The 16808-nt window shown below is 53.3% G+C and overlaps 2 protein-coding genes across 6 annotated transcripts; both read left to right on the top strand.

Annotated features, from left to right (window-relative positions):
- Positions 1-165: 165 nt before the first annotated feature.
- LOC121106467 lies at positions 166-5495 on the top strand. Its single transcript, XM_040698310.2, has 5 exons — positions 166-440; positions 2788-2839; positions 2946-2985; positions 3082-3171; positions 3512-5495. Exons 3-5 carry the CDS (start codon positions 2981-2983, stop codon positions 5493-5495), a joined length of 2079 nt encoding a protein of 692 aa, XP_040554244.1. The 5' UTR covers positions 166-440; positions 2788-2839; positions 2946-2980.
- Positions 5496-6097: 602 nt separating this feature from the next.
- Positions 6098-16578, top strand: LOC121113180. 5 transcript variants are annotated; one of them, XR_005858682.2, is made up of 9 exons: positions 8276-8468; positions 8720-8771; positions 8878-8917; positions 9014-9103; positions 9444-12232; positions 14580-14631; positions 14738-14777; positions 14874-14963; positions 15306-16578. XR_005858682.2 is itself a non-coding variant. In XM_040698133.2 (5 exons), exons 1-5 carry the CDS (start codon positions 8346-8348, stop codon positions 11353-11355), a joined length of 2217 nt encoding a protein of 738 aa, XP_040554067.1. In that variant the 5' UTR covers positions 8276-8345; the 3' UTR covers positions 11356-12767. The 5 variants fall into 5 exon arrangements, 1 of the variants encoding a protein (XP_040554067.1); XR_005858684.2 differs by lacking the exon at positions 8276-8468 and adding an exon at positions 6098-6372 and having other exon boundaries at positions 14580-14777; XR_005858681.2 differs by having other exon boundaries at positions 14580-14777.
- Positions 16579-16808: the final 230 nt, after the last annotated feature.

Raw genomic sequence — 16808 nt, 5'->3', positions numbered from 1 at the left:
TTCCTGTGTAAGAGCAGCAGCTGCAGCTCCTCTGCTCACTACTCAGCCATCCTTGCATCCTTGCGTGGACAGCTCTGTTGCCATCTTCTACGGAGAGGACAGAGTGGCTGTCCTGGTCCCTGAGGGCAGGGACCCGGGCCTGGCATTCCCCGATGCTTTCAGCATGGACTGAGAGCAGTGCCAGTCCTTCAAGGCAGCAAAGGGCAAGAAGGCAATGATGTTGGGCGTCCACAGTGGGACTGAGAAGATAGAGGCCCCAGTGCTTCTTCTGGCTGCAGTAGGACAGGCAGCGACCCTGGGAACAGCAGAAAGATGCCTCCGTGGGTACCACCTCTCCTTGCTGTGGCATACTATGGATCAGTCTCCTTCAAAACTGCTGCTTCTCTTTCAAGGAAAATCAGGGCCATGGCATGCTGCTGACCCAATAGCCCTGGAAGGAGGTAGGATCTCAGTCCTGAGCTCTGATGCTCGTTATGAGCTCTACTTGACCAAGTGCACTGAGAGAAGAAAAAAGTCAAGGGGAGGACATGAGCAGGAACACTAAAAGGGAAGGAGGGAACAGTGAGAGCTGACAGAGGCAACTGGCAATGAAGAACTCTTGTAGTTCTTCACAAACTACATGTTTATCCATTTCCCAGTACCCAAAACAATAACTGGATTTTTAAAATTCAGTTTAATTCCCCAAATTGATTCACATAGTCACCGAATGTTCAAAGCTGGAAGGGACCTCTGCAGCTCATCTGATCCAACCCTGCTCTTCTCCAGCAGGTTGCTTATGAAGATGTCCAAGAAAGGAAAGTCCACAACCACTCTGGGCAACCTGTGCCAGCACTCAGTCACCCTCATACAAAATGTTTCCCAGTGTTCCGATGGAAATTCCTGTATTCTGGTTCGTGTCCATTACCTCTTGTCCTGTCCTTGGGCACCACTGAAAAGAACCTGGCTTCATCCTCTTTGTACACTCCCTTCGGATGCTGACAGACATTACTAACATCCCCTCAAGCCTTCCCTAGGCTGAACAGTGCCAGCTTTCTCAGCATCTCCTTATAAGAGAGCTGCTCCAATCCCTTCACTGACTTTGTGGATTCCTCTGCTGGACTGTTTCCAGTACGCTCATGTCCCCTTGTACTGGGAGGGGCCAGAACTGGACACAGTATACCATGTGTGGCCTTGCCAAAGCCAAGTAGAGGGGAAGGCTCACCTCCCTCAATCTGTTGGCAGTGCTTCGTCGATTTCTTTCTATGGGCTCAGATATGTCTCCCAACACAAGGAACCATTATGACACCCCAGCATCTTCACTTCAGTAGAAAGGAAATTTGGAGATTCTATTGGGCAGTTTGCTAGTTAAATTAACATCATTTGTATTAGCTACAGAGGGCATGCAAATAGCAAAACTTCTTAAATATGTTAATCACACAGCAGAATCTTGCAAGATATACTCAGAAGGCAGTGAGATGCTGGCACAGGCTGCCCAGAGGGGTTGTGGATGCCTCATCCCTGGAGGAATTCAAGGCCAAGTTGGGTGGATTCCTGCACCACCTGATGTGGTGGGGGGCAACCAGCCCATGGCAGAGGGTTGAGGCGGGATGACCTTTAAGGTCCCTTCCAACCCAAGCTGTTCTATGATTCTATGACAAGATCATTGGCAATAGCAGCCATTTATGCCTCCTCAGAATAATTCTCTTCCTCCAAGAAGAAAACAACCATGTGGTTAGATGCCAGCTCCATGCCCAGCCATGCATAGTGGAAGGCTTAGCTTCTGTTTAATGAATGTGATAGGCAGGGGATAAGGTTCTTCTGATAGTACACTTGATGTCTGTGCAGGTTCTGAAGATAAGATTATTGTGGAGTAATCCAGATGAGCTCTAGAGCTAGTAATGTGCCGGCAAAAGGCTTCTGGCTTGCAGACTCCTTCATCCAGTCACAAAGCAAGAGAATGGTGAATTAATAAATAAATAAGCTGTTCCTCAGGAGCTGTGCTCTTCCCTCCTGGGGGAGCTGGGGCTTCCTTGTTCTCCCTGTACTTCTTCTGGTGGTGTTTTGCCAGTTTTACTTCTCTGTGACGGGTCCACGGTGTGAGTCCCTGCTCTGAGCTAATCCGCTTGAGGCCTTCCCTGAAAATGCTGGGGAAGAGCAAGCAGCAGCACAGGGCCAGGGATTCAGTCCTTCCTGGTGAGAGGCAGAGGCTTCGTGTGGCCCGGCACAGTGCCAGGCCTCTGTGCTGGGGCGGGCTGTGCCACACCCCACTGTCCTTGCATCACAAACGTTGCCATAGCCCCCAGCTGGTGACATAGCAATTGCATCACAAAGGGGACAACCCCATATCTGGAGCAGAGCTAGGCTGGGTGCCACTTTGCCTGCGAGCTGACTAGAGAGAGGAGCTTAACTGCTTGGCTCTCTGCAAGTCACAGGCATGGCTGCTTTCTGGGGAATGATCTTCCTCAGCATGGCGGATGATAGTATCTTCTACCCCATCCTTTGGATCATGCTGATCATATCACTATTTGTATCTGTTATGGCCTTGTGGAAGTGGAAGGTAGGAGTCAGGGCTGGTGCTGAGCCAGGCGCTGCAATACACGGAGGGGGGTCGGTGGGGGCCAGGGCCATCCCCAGGGCTGGGCTGGGGGCCCTGCCTGGGAGGAGAGGCCGTGTCCCAGCGGGGCCTGGCCAGGCTCGGCCTGGCGTCCTGGGGCAGGCAAGGGCCTGGGCTGTGCCCTGGGTTGGTGGGTACCGCTGTGGCTGCTGGGGATGCTCCCCTCTCACTCACTACTTTCTGTGCCCATACAGAAAGAGAGACAGAGGAAGTGCCAACACAGAGGTAACCATGAAAATTCTAGAGGTGAGCAGCCCTGGGCAACGGCCCTGCAAAGACACCCCCTGGCCCCACATGTCCACCACTCCATCACGTGCTCTCCATCCACTCACTTTGTCTCCTTTGCCAGCAGTTTGGGACTTCCGCACGTCTTCACAGCACTTGAGGATGCAGTAAGTAAAATTGTCCCTTCTTGGAACACGGCAGCCCTCTCCAGTCACCTCCCACCAAATGAAATCCCACTAACACTGCTCTCTGCTCTGCTACAGCTCCTCAGTGCCCAGGAAAATGAATAAGAACTGTGAAATACTCGACCAGTTCAACAGACGTCTTCAGGCCTTGACCAGATGCATGGCGATGTGAGACCACTGATAAGAGATGGGGACGGGGACAGGGGCAGGGCTTGGTGACATGGAAAACTGCAATGACTCAGGGAGGGCACAGGGATATCCACAGACTTGAAATCTGAGAGGCAATGCCCTTGTAGAAGGGTTTACCACTGAGGCACAGACATGACAGTGTCACCCTTGCTCTGTGCCCTGTAAGCGGGGATGGAACCTTGGGCACACACTTTTGGGGACCCTGTGGAAATGACACAGCCTGCCAACACCTTTGAAGCGACAGAAAAGCCCCGGGGTCCTCAGGAGAGTTTGGCTCAGAACCGCCCTCATCTTCCTTCTCTTTCTCCATCTCACACAGGCTCACCTTGGAACTGCCTGAGGGCAGCGATGATTCCACCAGCTCGGTCACAGTGAGTGAAAACCGCTGCTCTTTGAGGACATCGCTGTATCCGTTGAGCACCAGTTGTGGGGAAATGGAGGCACCTTACCGACACCCAAAAGCCCAAGAGAACTTGGAAAGCTCCATCCCAGAAAGGAAAGCGGAGCAGGGACTGGGCCTCAGTGATCAGAGAAAGCCTGATGTGATGGTGGCTCCCACGGTGCAGGACCTGCCCTTAGAGGATGAGGCTATGCAAAGTCATTTGGAGCATCCTAACATAAAAATGCAGGCACCACAGTTCCTGAAGAGGAGTTTCTCAGAGCCTGTCCTGGGTCAGAGAGACTCCCAGCTTCCCCATCCTCTGAGGCACTCAAGGAGGCCCACTTACTCGCTCATCCAGCGTGGGCATGGGCAAGCTCTGGCAAGGAGGTCAGCAGCATGGGCCCTTGTCCCACGGCGAAAATCTGCCCCCGAGACAGATAAGTGCAGACAAGAAACAAGGATTCCAGTCCACATTGCCTGCTGCAGAATCTATGAAGGCCCTGATGACCATCAGATCAAGATGATGCATCTGTGGCTGGAGCAATATGAATATGTTGAGAGGCGAAAGTTGGAATTTTATAGAGACTACTACACCCAGCCTAACAACGAAGGATCCCAGGGCGTGGCTCCATCTGACACTGCAGCCCCGGTTGTTGCAGGAGGAGCAACAGTTCGAGAGAGGAATTCACCCGAGGTCAAGGCCAGTGAGCAACAGGACAAGAAAAATACCACTGCTGCCCAGCAGCCAGAGGGGCTCCCTGAACGTACCCTCGTGGAGAGTTCTTCGGTTGTGCCATGGAGGCGTCTGCCACAGGGTAGACCATTCAGACCCCAAGCAGCACACGCAGAGATGACGCCCAGGCAAGAAGCAGCAGAACACACGACTCCTAGACCAGAGACACCACCTGTGCTGTGCAGAAACTGCTGTGCACCAGCCCTCCTGTGCCATTTCATTCAGAATGCCGGGGCCAAGCTCCGAGCTGCCTGCATGGCCCTCTATTCCCTGATCAGAAAGGGAACTAAGAAGCTCTCAAAGAAGGGAAGAGAGCCCATCATGAAAAACAGATCCTTAGAGCAGGCCAGGCTGGACACAGATCAACGTAGGAGCAGACGATCACTGAGTCTACTGGCCAAAAGGAAAAACCCACGTACACCTCAGGAGGCAATGAGGAAGGACATGGTGGCATCTCAAGATAAGACTTTCAGCGATGCCAGTGAGACCAGAGGTGCCAAAAAAGCATTGAGCCAGGGTGGTAGCAGCCACAGGCACCTGGACGTGCTGGCTCCTGTTGCCCGTAGAGAGCCAGCCAACGTGCTGCTACCTCGGAGAAGGCTGCTCTTGGAGACTGAAGCTCCTGCCCCATCTCAGTCTGTTCTAGCAGATGTCCAGGCAGGCACAGCTGCAGTGAGTAGTGGATTACTGCCAGATGCTACCAGGGGGCAGAAGCAGAAGGGCAAGGGTCACACCCAGGACAAGTCAGCTCCTCCAAGAAGAAAGTCCCCAAAGAAAAAGGAGTCTTCCAGTGAGCAGAGACCCTCAGGTCTGCCACAGCCTCCAAATCCCACTGGGACCAACGTTCCAGCCCTCTTCGTGCAGCAGCAGAGACCCTCAGGTCTGCCACAGCCTCCAAATCCCACTGGGACCGACGTTTCAGTCCTCTTCGTACAGCAGCAGAGACCCTCAGGTCTGCCACAGCCTCCAAATCCCACTGGGACCAACGTTCCAGTCTTCATGCAGGAGCAGAGACCCTCAGGTCTGCCACAGCTTCCAAATCTAGCTGGGACCGACATTCCAATCTCCCTCCTGCAGGAGCTTTTCACAGCACTTAGAGATTTGAAGAAAGCCAGACAAACTGCTGATGAGCTGCAGAAGCAGGTGCTGGCTTCCTTCTCAAATCAGCCCACAAACAATGCCAAGTAACCGAGGACAGATACGGCAGCAGAGGAACCTGGGGCGAGGACACAGAGTGGAAGAGAAGGGCGAGGGATGCACCCAGAACAGATCTGACTATGGGTCACTCTGCCCTACATGCACCAAAGCTCCATGCTGCTGCCAGCCAGGAGGTGTAAGCTCCCAGCGATTGGCTGCACCTGCAACTGCAGCCCCAGGTGCAGGAAGAGAAGTGACTGTGAGAGAAGAATCCCTCCATGAGGACAGGGACAAGAGGCAGCAGACCTGAAAAATGCTCCTGCCGATCAGCAGCCAGAGGGGCTCCTTTGGCTAAGGACATCAACCCCTGTAATTGCAGGAGGGAGCCCACCAGGACACACAGTCAGTGAGCAGCAGATCTCTGTCATGCCCTTCCAGGGTGCAGGAGCTCTCCCTCTTAAGTGACGTCACGGGTGGTTATCCCCTCTTTCCTGTGTAAGAGCAGCAGCTGCAGCTCCTCTGCTCACTACTCAGCCATCCTTGCATCCTTGCGTGGACAGCTCTGTTGCCATCTTCTACGGAGAGGACAGAGTGGCTGTCCTGGTCCCTGAGGGCAGGGACCCGGGCCTGGCATTCCCCGATGCTTTCAGCATGGACTGAGAGCAGTGCCAGTCCTTCAAGGCAGCAAAGGGCAAGAAGGCAATGATGTTGGGCGTCCACAGTGGGACTGAGAAGATAGAGGCCCCAGTGCTTCTTCTGGCTGCAGTAGGACAGGCAGCGACCCTGGGAACAGCAGAAAGATGCCTCCGTGGGTACCACCTCTCCTTGCTGTGGCATACTATGGATCAGTCTCCTTCAAAACTGCTGCTTCTCTTTCAAGGAAAATCAGGGCCATGGCATGCTGCTGACCCAATAGCCCTGGAAGGAGGTAGGATCTCAGTCCTGAGCTCTGATGCTCGTTATGAGCTCTACTTGACCAAGTGCACTGAGAGAAGAAAAAAGTCAAGGGGAGGACATGAGCAGGAACACTAAAAGGGAAGGAGGGAACAGTGAGAGCTGACAGAGGCAACTGGCAATGAAGAACTCTTGTAGTTCTTCACAAACTACATGTTTATCCATTTCCCAGTACCCAAAACAATAACTGGATTTTTAAAATTCAGTTTAATTCCCCAAATTGATTCACATAGTCACCGAATGTTCAAAGCTGGAAGGGACCTCTGCAGCTCATCTGATCCAACCCTGCTCTTCTCCAGCAGGTTGCTTATGAAGATGTCCAAGAAAGGAAAGTCCACAACCACTCTGGGCAACCTGTGCCAGCACTCAGTCACCCTCATACAAAATGTTTCCCAGTGTTCCGATGGAAATTCCTGTATTCTGGTTGGTGTCCATTACCTCTTGTCCTGTCCTTGGGCACCACTGAAAAGAACCTGGCTTCATCCTCTTTGTACACTCCCTTCAGATGCTGACAGCCATTACTAACATCCCCTCAAGCCTTCCCTAGGCTGAACAGTGCCAGCTTTCTCAGCATCTCCTTATAAGAGAGCTGCTCCAATCCCTTCACTGACTTTGTGGATTCCTCTGCTGGACTGTTTCCAGTACGCTCATGTCCCCTTGTACTGGGAGGGGCCAGAACTGGACACAGTATTCCATGTGTGGCCTTGCCAAAGCCAAGTAGAGGGGAAGGCTCACCTCCCTCAATCTGATGGCAGTGCTTCGTCGATTTCTTTCTATGGGCTCAGATATGTCTCCCAACACAAGGAACCATTATGACACCCCAGCATCTTCACTTCAGTAGAAAGGAAATTTGGGGATTCTATTGGGCTGTTTGCTAGTTAAATTAACGTCATTTGTATTAGCTACAGAGGGCATGCAAATAGCAAAACTTCTTAAATATGTTAATCACACAGCAGAATCTTGCAAGATATACTCAGAAGGCAGTGAGATGCTGGCACAGGCTGCCCAGAGGGGTTGTGGATGCCTCATCCCTGGAGGAATTCAAGGCCAAGTTGGGTGGATTCCTGCACCACCTGATGTGGTGGGGGGCAACCAGCCCATGGCAGAGGGTTGAGGCGGGATGACCTTTAAGGTCCCTTCCAACCCAAGCTGTTCTATGATTCTATGACAAGATCATTGGCAATAGCAGCCATTTATGCCTCCTCAGAATAATTCTCTTCCTCCAAGAAGAAAACAACCATGTGGTTAGATGCCAGCTCCATGCCCAGCCATGCATAGTGGAAGGCTTAGCTTCTGTTTAATGAATGTGATAGGCAGGGGATAAGGTTCTTCTGATAGTACACTTGATGTCTGTGCAGGTTCTGAAGATAAGATTATTGTGGAGTAATCCAGATGAGCTCTAGAGCTAGTAATGTGCCGGCAAAAGGCTTCTGGCTTGCAGACTCCTTCATCCAGTCACAAAGCAAGAGAATGGTGAATTAATAAATAAATAAGCTGTTCCTCAGGAGCTGTGCTCTTCCCTCCTGGGGGAGCTGGGGCTTCCTTGTTCTCCCTGTACTTCTTCTGGTGGTGTTTTGCCAGTTTTACTTCTCTGTGACGGGTCCACGGTGTGAGTCCCTGCTCTGAGCTAATCCGCTTGAGGCCTTCCCTGAAAATGCTGGGGAAGAGCAAGCAGCAGCACAGGGCCAGGGATTCAGTCCTTCCTGGTGAGAGGCAGAGGCTTCGTGTGGCCCGGCACAGTGCCAGGCCTCTGTGCTGGGGCGGGCTGTGCCACACCCCACTGTCCTTGCATCACAAACGTTGCCATAGCCCCCAGCTGGTGACATAGCAATTGCATCACAAAGGGGACAACCCCATATCTGGAGCAGAGCTAGGCTGGGTGCCACTTTGCCTGCGAGCTGACTAGAGAGAGGAGCTTAACTGCTTGGCTCTCTGCAAGTCACAGGCATGGCTGCTTTCTGGGGAATGATCTTCCTCAGCATGGCGGATGATAGTATCTTCTACCCCATCCTTTGGATCATGCTGATCATATCACTATTTGTATCTGTTATGGCCTTGTGGAAGTGGAAGGTAGGAGTCAGGGCTGGTGCTGAGCCAGGCGCTGCAATACACGGAGGGGGGTCGGTGGGGGCCAGGGCCATCCCCAGGGCTGGGCTGGGGGCCCTGCCTGGGAGGAGAGGCCGTGTCCCAGCGGGGCCTGGCCAGGCTCGGCCTGGCGTCCTGGGGCAGGCAAGGGCCTGGGCTGTGCCCTGGGTTGGTGGGTACCGCTGTGGCTGCTGGGGATGCTCCCCTCTCACTCACTACTTTCTGTGCCCATACAGAAAGAGAGACAGAGGAAGTGCCAACACAGAGGTAACCATGAAAATTCTAGAGGTGAGCAGCCCTGGGCAACGGCCCTGCAAAGACACCCCCTGGCCCCACATGTCCACCACTCCATCACGTGCTCTCCATCCACTCACTTTGTCTCCTTTGCCAGCAGTTTGGGACTTCCGCACGTCTTCACAGCACTTGAGGATGCAGTAAGTAAAATTGTCCCTTCTTGGAACACGGCAGCCCTCTCCAGTCACCTCCCACCAAATGAAATCCCACTAACACTGCTCTCTGCTCTGCTACAGCTCCTCAGTGCCCAGGAAAATGGATAAGAACTGTGAAATACTCGACCAGTTCAACAGACGTCTTCAGGCCTTGACCAGATGCATGGCGATGTGAGACCACTGATAAGAGATGGGGACGGGGACAGGGGCAGGGCTTGGTGACATGGAAAACTGCAATGACTCAGGGAGGGCACAGGGATATCCACAGACTTGAAATCTGAGAGGCAATGCCCTTGTAGAAGGGTTTACCACTGAGGCACAGACATGACAGTGTCACCCTTGCTCTGTGCCCTGTAAGCGGGGATGGAACCTTGGGCACACACTTCTGGGGACCCTGTGGAAATGACACAGCCTGCCAACACCTTTGAAGCGACAGAAAAGCCCCGGGGTCCTCAGGAGAGTTTGGCTCAGAACCGCCCTCATCTTCCTTCTCTTTCTCCATCTCACACAGGCTCACCTTGGAACTGCCTGAGGGCAGCGATGATTCCACCAGCTCGGTCACAGTGAGTGAAAACCGCTGCTCTTTGAGGACATCGCTGTATCCGTTGAGCGCCAGTTGTGGGGAAATGGAGGCACCTTACCGACACCCAAAAGCCCGAGAGAACTTGGAAAGCTCCATCCCAGAAAGGAAAGCGGAGCAGGGACTGGGCCTCAGTGATCAGAGAAAGCCTGATGTGATGGTGGCTCCCACGGTGCAGGACCTGCCCTTAGAGGATGAGGCTATGCAAAGTCATTTGGAGCATCCTAACATAAAAATGCAGGCACCACAGTTCCTGAAGAGGAGTTTCTCAGAGCCTGTCCTGGGTCAGAGAGACTCCCAGCTTCCCCATCCTCTGAGGCACTCAAGGAGGCCCACTTACTCGCTCATCCAGCGTGGGCATGGGCAAGCTCTGGCAAGGAGGTCAGCAGCATGGGCCCTTGTCCCACGGCGAAAATCTGCCCCCGAGACAGATACGTGCAGACAAGAAACAAGGATTCCAGTCCACATTGCCTGCTGCAGAATCTATGAAGGCCCTGATGACCATCAGATCAAGATGATGCATCTGTGGCTGGAGCAATATGAATATGTTGAGAGGCGAAAGTTGGAATTTTATAGAGACTACTACACCCAGCCTAACAACGAAGGATCCCAGGGCGTGGCTCCATCTGACACTGCAGCCCCGGTTGTTGCAGGAGGAGCAACAGTTCGAGAGAGGAATTCACCCGAGGTCAAGGCCAGTGAGCAACAGGACAAGAAAAATACCACTGCTGCCCAGCAGCCAGAGGGGCTCCCTGAACGTACCCTCGTGGAGAGTTCTTCGGTTCTGCCATGGAGGCGTCTGCCACAGGGTAGACCATTCAGACCCCAAGCAGCACACGCAGAGATGACGCCCAGGCAAGAAGCAGCAGAACACACGACTCCTAGACCAGAGACACCACCTGTGCTGTGCAGAAACTGCTGTGCACCAGCCCTCCTGTGCCATTTCATTCAGAATGCCGGGGCCAAGCTCCGAGCTGCCTGCATGGCCCTCTATTCCCTGATCAGAAAGGCAACTAAGAAGCTCTCAAAGAAGGGAAGAGAGCCCATCATGAAAAACAGATCCTTAGAGCAGGCCAGGCTGGACACAGATCAACGTAGGAGTAGACGATCACTGAGTCTACTGGCCAAAAAGAAAAACCCACGTACACCTCAGGAGGCAATGAGGAAGGACACGGTGGCATCTCAAGATAAGACTTTCAGCGATGCCAGTGAGGCCAGAGGTGCCAAAAAAGCATTGAGCCAGGGTGGTAGCAGCCACAGGCACCTGGACGTGCTGGCTCCTGTTGCCCGTAGAGAGCCAGCCAACGTGCTGCTACCTCGGAGAAGGCTGCTCTTGGAGACTGAAGCTCCTGCCCCATCTCAGTCTGTTCTAGCAGATGTCCAGGCAGGCACAGCTGCAGTGAGTAGTGGATTACTGCCAGATGCTACCAGGGGGCAGAAGCAGAAGGGCAAGGGACACACCCAGGACAAGTCAGCTCCTCCAACAAGAAAGTCCCCAAAGAAAAAGCAGTCCTCCAGTGAGCAGAGACCCTCAGGTCTGCCACAGCCTCCAAATCCCACTGGGACCAACGTTCCAGCCCTCTTCGTGCAGCAGCAGAGACCCTCAGGTCTGCCACAGCCTCCAAATCCCACTGGGACCAACGTTCCAGTCTTCATGCTGGAGCAGAGACCCTCAGGTCTGCCACAGCTTCCAAATCTCGCTGGGACCGACATTCCAATCTCCCTCCTGCAGGAGCTTTTCACAGCACTTAGAGATTTGAAGAAAGCCAGACAAACTGCTGATGAGCTGCAGAAGCAGGTGCTGGCTTCCTTCTCAAATCAGCCCACAAACAATGCCAAGTAACCGAGGACAGATACGGCAGCAGAGGAACCTGGGGCGAGGACACAGAGTGGAAGAGAAGGGCGAGGGATGCACCCAGAACAGATCTGACTATGGGTCACTCTGCCCTACATGCACCAAAGCTCCATGCTGCTGCCAGCCAGGAGGTGTAAGCTCCCAGCGATTGGCTGCACCTGCAACTGCAGCCCCAGGTGCAGGAAGAGAAGTGACTGTGAGAGAAGAATCCCTCCATGAGGACAGGGACAAGAGGCAGCAGACCTGAAAAATGCTCCTGCCGATCAGCAGCCAGAGGGGCTCCTTTGGCTAAGGACATCAACCCCTGTAATTGCAGGAGGGAGCCCACCAGGACACACAGTCAGTGAGCAGCAGATCTCTGTCATGCCCTTCCAGGGTGCAGGAGCTCTCCCTCTTAAGTGACGTCACGGGTGGTTATCCCCTCTTTCCTGTGTAAGAGCAGCAGCTGCAGCTCCTCTGCTCACTACTCAGCCATCCTTGCATCCTTGCGTGGACAGCTCTGTTGCCATCTTCTACGGAGAGGACAGAGTGGCTGTCCTGGTCCCTGAGGGCAGGGACCCGGGCCTGGCATTCCCCGATGCTTTCAGCATGGACTGAGAGCAGTGCCAGTCCTTCAAGGCAGCAAAGGGCAAGAAGGCAATGATGTTGGGCGTCCACAGTGGGACTGAGAAGATAGAGGCCCCAGTGCTTCTTCTGGCTGCAGTAGGACAGGCAGCGACCCTGGGAACAGCAGAAAGATGCCTCCGTGGGTACCACCTCTCCTTGCTGTGGCATACTATGGATCAGTCTCCTTCAAAACCGCTGCTTCTCTTTCAAGGAAAATCAGGGCCATGGCATGCTGCTGACCCAATAGCCCTGGAAGGAGGTAGGATCTCAGTCCTGAGCTCTGATGCTCGTTATGAGCTCTACTTGACCAAGTGCACTGAGAGAAGAAAAAAGTCAAGGGGAGGACATGAGCAGGAACACTAAAAGGGAAGGAGGGAACAGTGAGAGCTGACAGAGGCAACTGGCAATGAAGAACTCTTGTAGTTCTTCACAAACGACATGCTTATCCATTTCCCAGTACCCAAAACAATAACTGGATTTTTAAAATTCAGTTTAATTCCCCAAATTGATTCACATAGTCACCGAATGTTCAAAGCTGGAAGGGACCTCTGGAGCTCATCTGATCCAACCCTGCTCTTCTCCAGCAGGTTGCTTATGAAGATGTCCAAGAAAGGAAAGTCCACAACCACTCTGGGCAACCTGTGCCAGCACTCAGTCACCCTCATACAAAATGTTTCCCAGTGTTCCGATGGAAATTCCTGTATTCTGGTTCGTGTCCATTACCTCTTGTCCTGTCCTTGGGCACCACTGAAAAGAACCTGGCTTCATCCTCTTTGTACACTCCCTTCGGATGCTGACAGCCATTACTAACATCCCCTCAAGCCTTCCCTAGGCTGAACAGTGCCAGCTTTCTCAGCATCTCCTTATGAGAGAGGTGCTCCAATCCCTTCACTGACTTTGTGGATTCCTCTGCTGGACTGTTTCCAGTACGCTCATGTCCCCTTGTACTGGGAGGGGCCAGAACCGGACACAGTATTCCATGTGTGGCCTTGCCAAAGCCAAGTAGAGGGGAAGGCTCACCTCCCTCAATCTGATGGCAGTGCTTCGTCGATTTCTTTCTATGGGCTCAGATATGTCTCCCAACACAAGGAACCATTATGACACCCCAGCATCTTCACTTCAGTAGAAAGGAAATTTGGAGATTCTATTGGGCAGTTTGCTAGTTAAATTAACATCATTTGTATTAGCTATAGAGGGCATGCAAATAGCAAAACTTCTTAAATATGTTAATCACACAGCAGAATCTTGCAAGATATACTCAGAAGGCAGTGAGATGCTGGCACAGGCTGCCCAGAGGGGTTGTGGATGCCTCATCCCTGGAGGAATTCAAGGCCAAGTTGGGTGGATTCCTGCACCACCTGATGTGGTGGGGGGCAACCAGCCCATGGCAGAGGGTTGAGGCGGGATGACCTTTAAGGTCCCTTCCAACCCAAGCTGTTCTATGATTCTATGACAAGATCATTGGCAATAGCAGCCATTTATGCCTCCTCAGAATAATTCTCTTCCTCCAAGAAGAAAACAACCATGTGGTTAGATGCCAGCTCCATGCCCAGCCATGCATAGTGGAAGGCTTAGCTTCTGTTTAATGAATGTGATAGGCAGGGGATAAGGTTCTTCTGATAGTACACTTGATGTCTGTGCAGGTTCTGAAGATAAGATTATTGTGGAGTAATCCAGATGAGCTCTAGAGCTAGTAATGTGCCGGCAAAAGGCTTCTGGCTTGCAGACTCCTTCATCCAGTCACAAAGCAAGAGAATGGTGAATTAATAAATAAATAAGCTGTTCCTCAGGAGCTGTGCTCTTCCCTCCTGGGGGAGCTGGGGCTTCCTTGTTCTCCCTGTACTTCTTCTGGTGGTGTTTTGCCAGTTTTACTTCTCTGTGACGGGTCCACGGTGTGAGTCCCTGCTCTGAGCTAATCCGCTTGAGGCCTTCCCTGAAAATGCTGGGGAAGAGCAAGCAGCAGCACAGGGCCAGGGATTCAGTCCTTCCTGGTGAGAGGCAGAGGCTTCGTGTGGCCCGGCACAGTGCCAGGCCTCTGTGCTGGGGCGGGCTGTGCCACACCCCACTGTCCTTGCATCACAAACGTTGCCATAGCCCCCAGCTGGTGACATAGCAATTGCATCACAAAGGGGACAACCCCATATCTGGAGCAGAGCTAGGCTGGGTGCCACTTTGCCTGCGAGCTGACTAGAGAGAGGAGCTTAACTGCTTGGCTCTCTGCAAGTCACAGGCATGGCTGCTTTCTGGGGAATGATCTTCCTCAGCATGGCGGATGATAGTATCTTCTACCCCATCCTTTGGATCATGCTGATCATATCATTATTTGTATCTGTTATGGCCTTGTGGAAGTGGAAGGTAGGAGTCAGGGCTGGTGCTGAGCCAGGCGCTGCAATACACGGAGGGGGGTCGGTGGGGGCCAGGGCCATCCCCAGGGCTGGGCTGGGGGCCCTGCCTGGGAGGAGAGGCCGTGTCCCAGCGGGGCCTGGCCAGGCTCGGCCTGGCGTCCTGGGGCAGGCAAGGGCCTGGGCTGTGCCCTGGGTTGGTGGGTACCGCTGTGGCTGCTGGGGATGCTCCCCTCTCACTCACTACTTTCTGTGCCCATACAGAAAGAGAGACAGAGGAAGTGCCAACACAGAGGTAACCATGAAAATTCTAGAGGTGAGCAGCCCTGGGCAACGGCCCTGCAAAGACACCCCCTGGCCCCACATGTCCACCACTCCATCACGTGCTCTCCATCCACTCACTTTGTCTCCTTTGCCAGCAGTTTGGGACTTCCGCACGTCTTCACAGCACTTGAGGATGCAGTAAGTAAAATTGTCCCTTCTTGGAACACGGCAGCCCTCTCCAGTCACCTCCCACCAAATGAAATCCCACTAACACTGCTCTCTGCTCTGCTACAGCTCCTCAGTGCCCAGGAAAATGGATAAGAACTGTGAAATACTCGACCAGTTCAACAGACGTCTTCAGGCCTTGACCAGATGCATGGCGATGTGAGACCACTGATAAGGGATGGGGACGGGGACAGGGGCAGGGCTTGGTGACATGGAAAACTGCAATGACTCAGGGAGGGCACAGGGATATCCACAGACTTGAAATCTGAGAGGCAATGCCCTTGTAGAAGGGTTTACCACTGAGGCACAGACATGACAGTGTCACCCTTGCTCAGTGCCCTGTAAGCGGGGATGGAACCTTGGGCACACACTTTTGGGGGGACCCTGTGGAAATGACACAGCCTGCCAACACCTTTGAAGCGACAGAAAAGCCCCGGGGTCCTCAGGAGAGTTTGGCTCAGAACCGCCCTCATCTTCCTTCTCTTTCTCCATCTCACACAGGCTCACCTTGGAACTGCCTGAGGGCAGCGATGATTCCACCAGCTCGGTCACAGTGAGTGAAAACCGCTGCTCTTTGAGGACATCGCTGTATCCGTTGAGCACCAGTTGTGGGGAAATGGAGGCACCTTACCGACACCCAAAAGCCCAGGAGAACTTGGAAAGCTCCATCCCAGAAAGGAAAGCGGAGCAGGGACTGGGCCTCAGTGATCAGAGAAAGCCTGATGTGATGGTGGCTCCCACGGTGCAGGACCTGCCCTTAGAGGATGAGGCTATGCAAAGTCATTCGGAGCATCCTAACATAAAAATGCAGGCACCACAGTTCCTGAAGAGGAGTTTCTCAGAGCCTGTCCTGGGTCAGAGAGACTCCCAGCTTCCCCATCCTCTGAGGCACTCAAGGAGGCCCACTTACTCGCTCATCCAGCGTGGGCATGGGCAAGCTCTGGCAAGGAGGTCAGCAGCATGGGCCCTTGTCCCACGGCGAAAATCTGCCCCCGAGACAGATACGTGCAGACAAGAAACAAGGATTCCAGTCCACATTGCCTGCTGCAGAATCTATGAAGGCCCTGATGACCATCAGATCAAGATGATGCATCTGTGGCTGGAGCAATATGAATATGTTGAGAGGCGAAAGTTGGAATTTTATAGAGACTACTACACCCAGCCTAACAACGAAGGATCCCAGGGCGTGGCTCCATCTGACACTGCAGCCCCGGTTGTTGCAGGAGGAGCAACAGTTCGAGAGAGGAATTCACCCGAGGTCAAGGCCAGTGAGCAACAGGACAAGAAAAATACCACTGCTGCCCAGCAGCCAGAGGGGCTCCCTGAACGTACCCTCGTGGAGAGTTCTTCGGTTCTGCCATGGAGGCGTCTGCCACAGGGTAGACCATTCAGACCCCAAGCAGCACACGCAGAGATGACGCCCAGGCAAGAAGCAGCAGAACACACGACTCCTAGACCAGAGACACCACCTGTGCTGTGCAGAAACTGCTGTGCACCAGCCCTCCTGTGCCATTTCATTCAGAATGCCGGGGCCAAGCTCCGAGCTGCCTGCATGGCCCTCTATTCCCTGATCAGAAAGGCAACTAAGAAGCTCTCAAAGAAGGGAAGAGAGCCCATCATGAAAAACAGATCCTTAGAGCAGGCCAGGCTGGACACAGATCAACGTAGGAGTAGACGATCACTGAGTCTACTGGCCAAAAAGAAAAACCCACGTACACCTCAGGAGGCAATGAGGAAGGACATGGTGGCATCTCAAGATAAGACTTTCAGCGATGCCAGTGAGACCAGAGGTGCCAAAAAAGCATTGAGCCAGGGTGGTAGCAGCCACAGGCACCTGGATGTGCTGGCTCCTGTTGCCCGTAGAGAGCCAGCCAACGTGCTGCTACCTCGGAGAAGGCTGCTCTTGGAGACTGAAGCTCCTGCCCCATCTCAGTCTGTTCTAGCAGATGTCCAGGCAGGCACAGCTGCAGTGAGTAGTGGATTACTGCCAGATGCTACCAGGGG

This window comes from Gallus gallus, chromosome 3 (genome assembly GCF_016699485.2).
Source record: "Gallus gallus isolate bGalGal1 chromosome 3, bGalGal1.mat.broiler.GRCg7b, whole genome shotgun sequence".
NCBI lineage: Eukaryota > Metazoa > Chordata > Aves > Galliformes > Phasianidae > Gallus > Gallus gallus.
The sequence above is the reverse complement of the archived record's forward strand: the minus strand, read 5'-3'. Positions and strand labels throughout refer to the sequence as shown.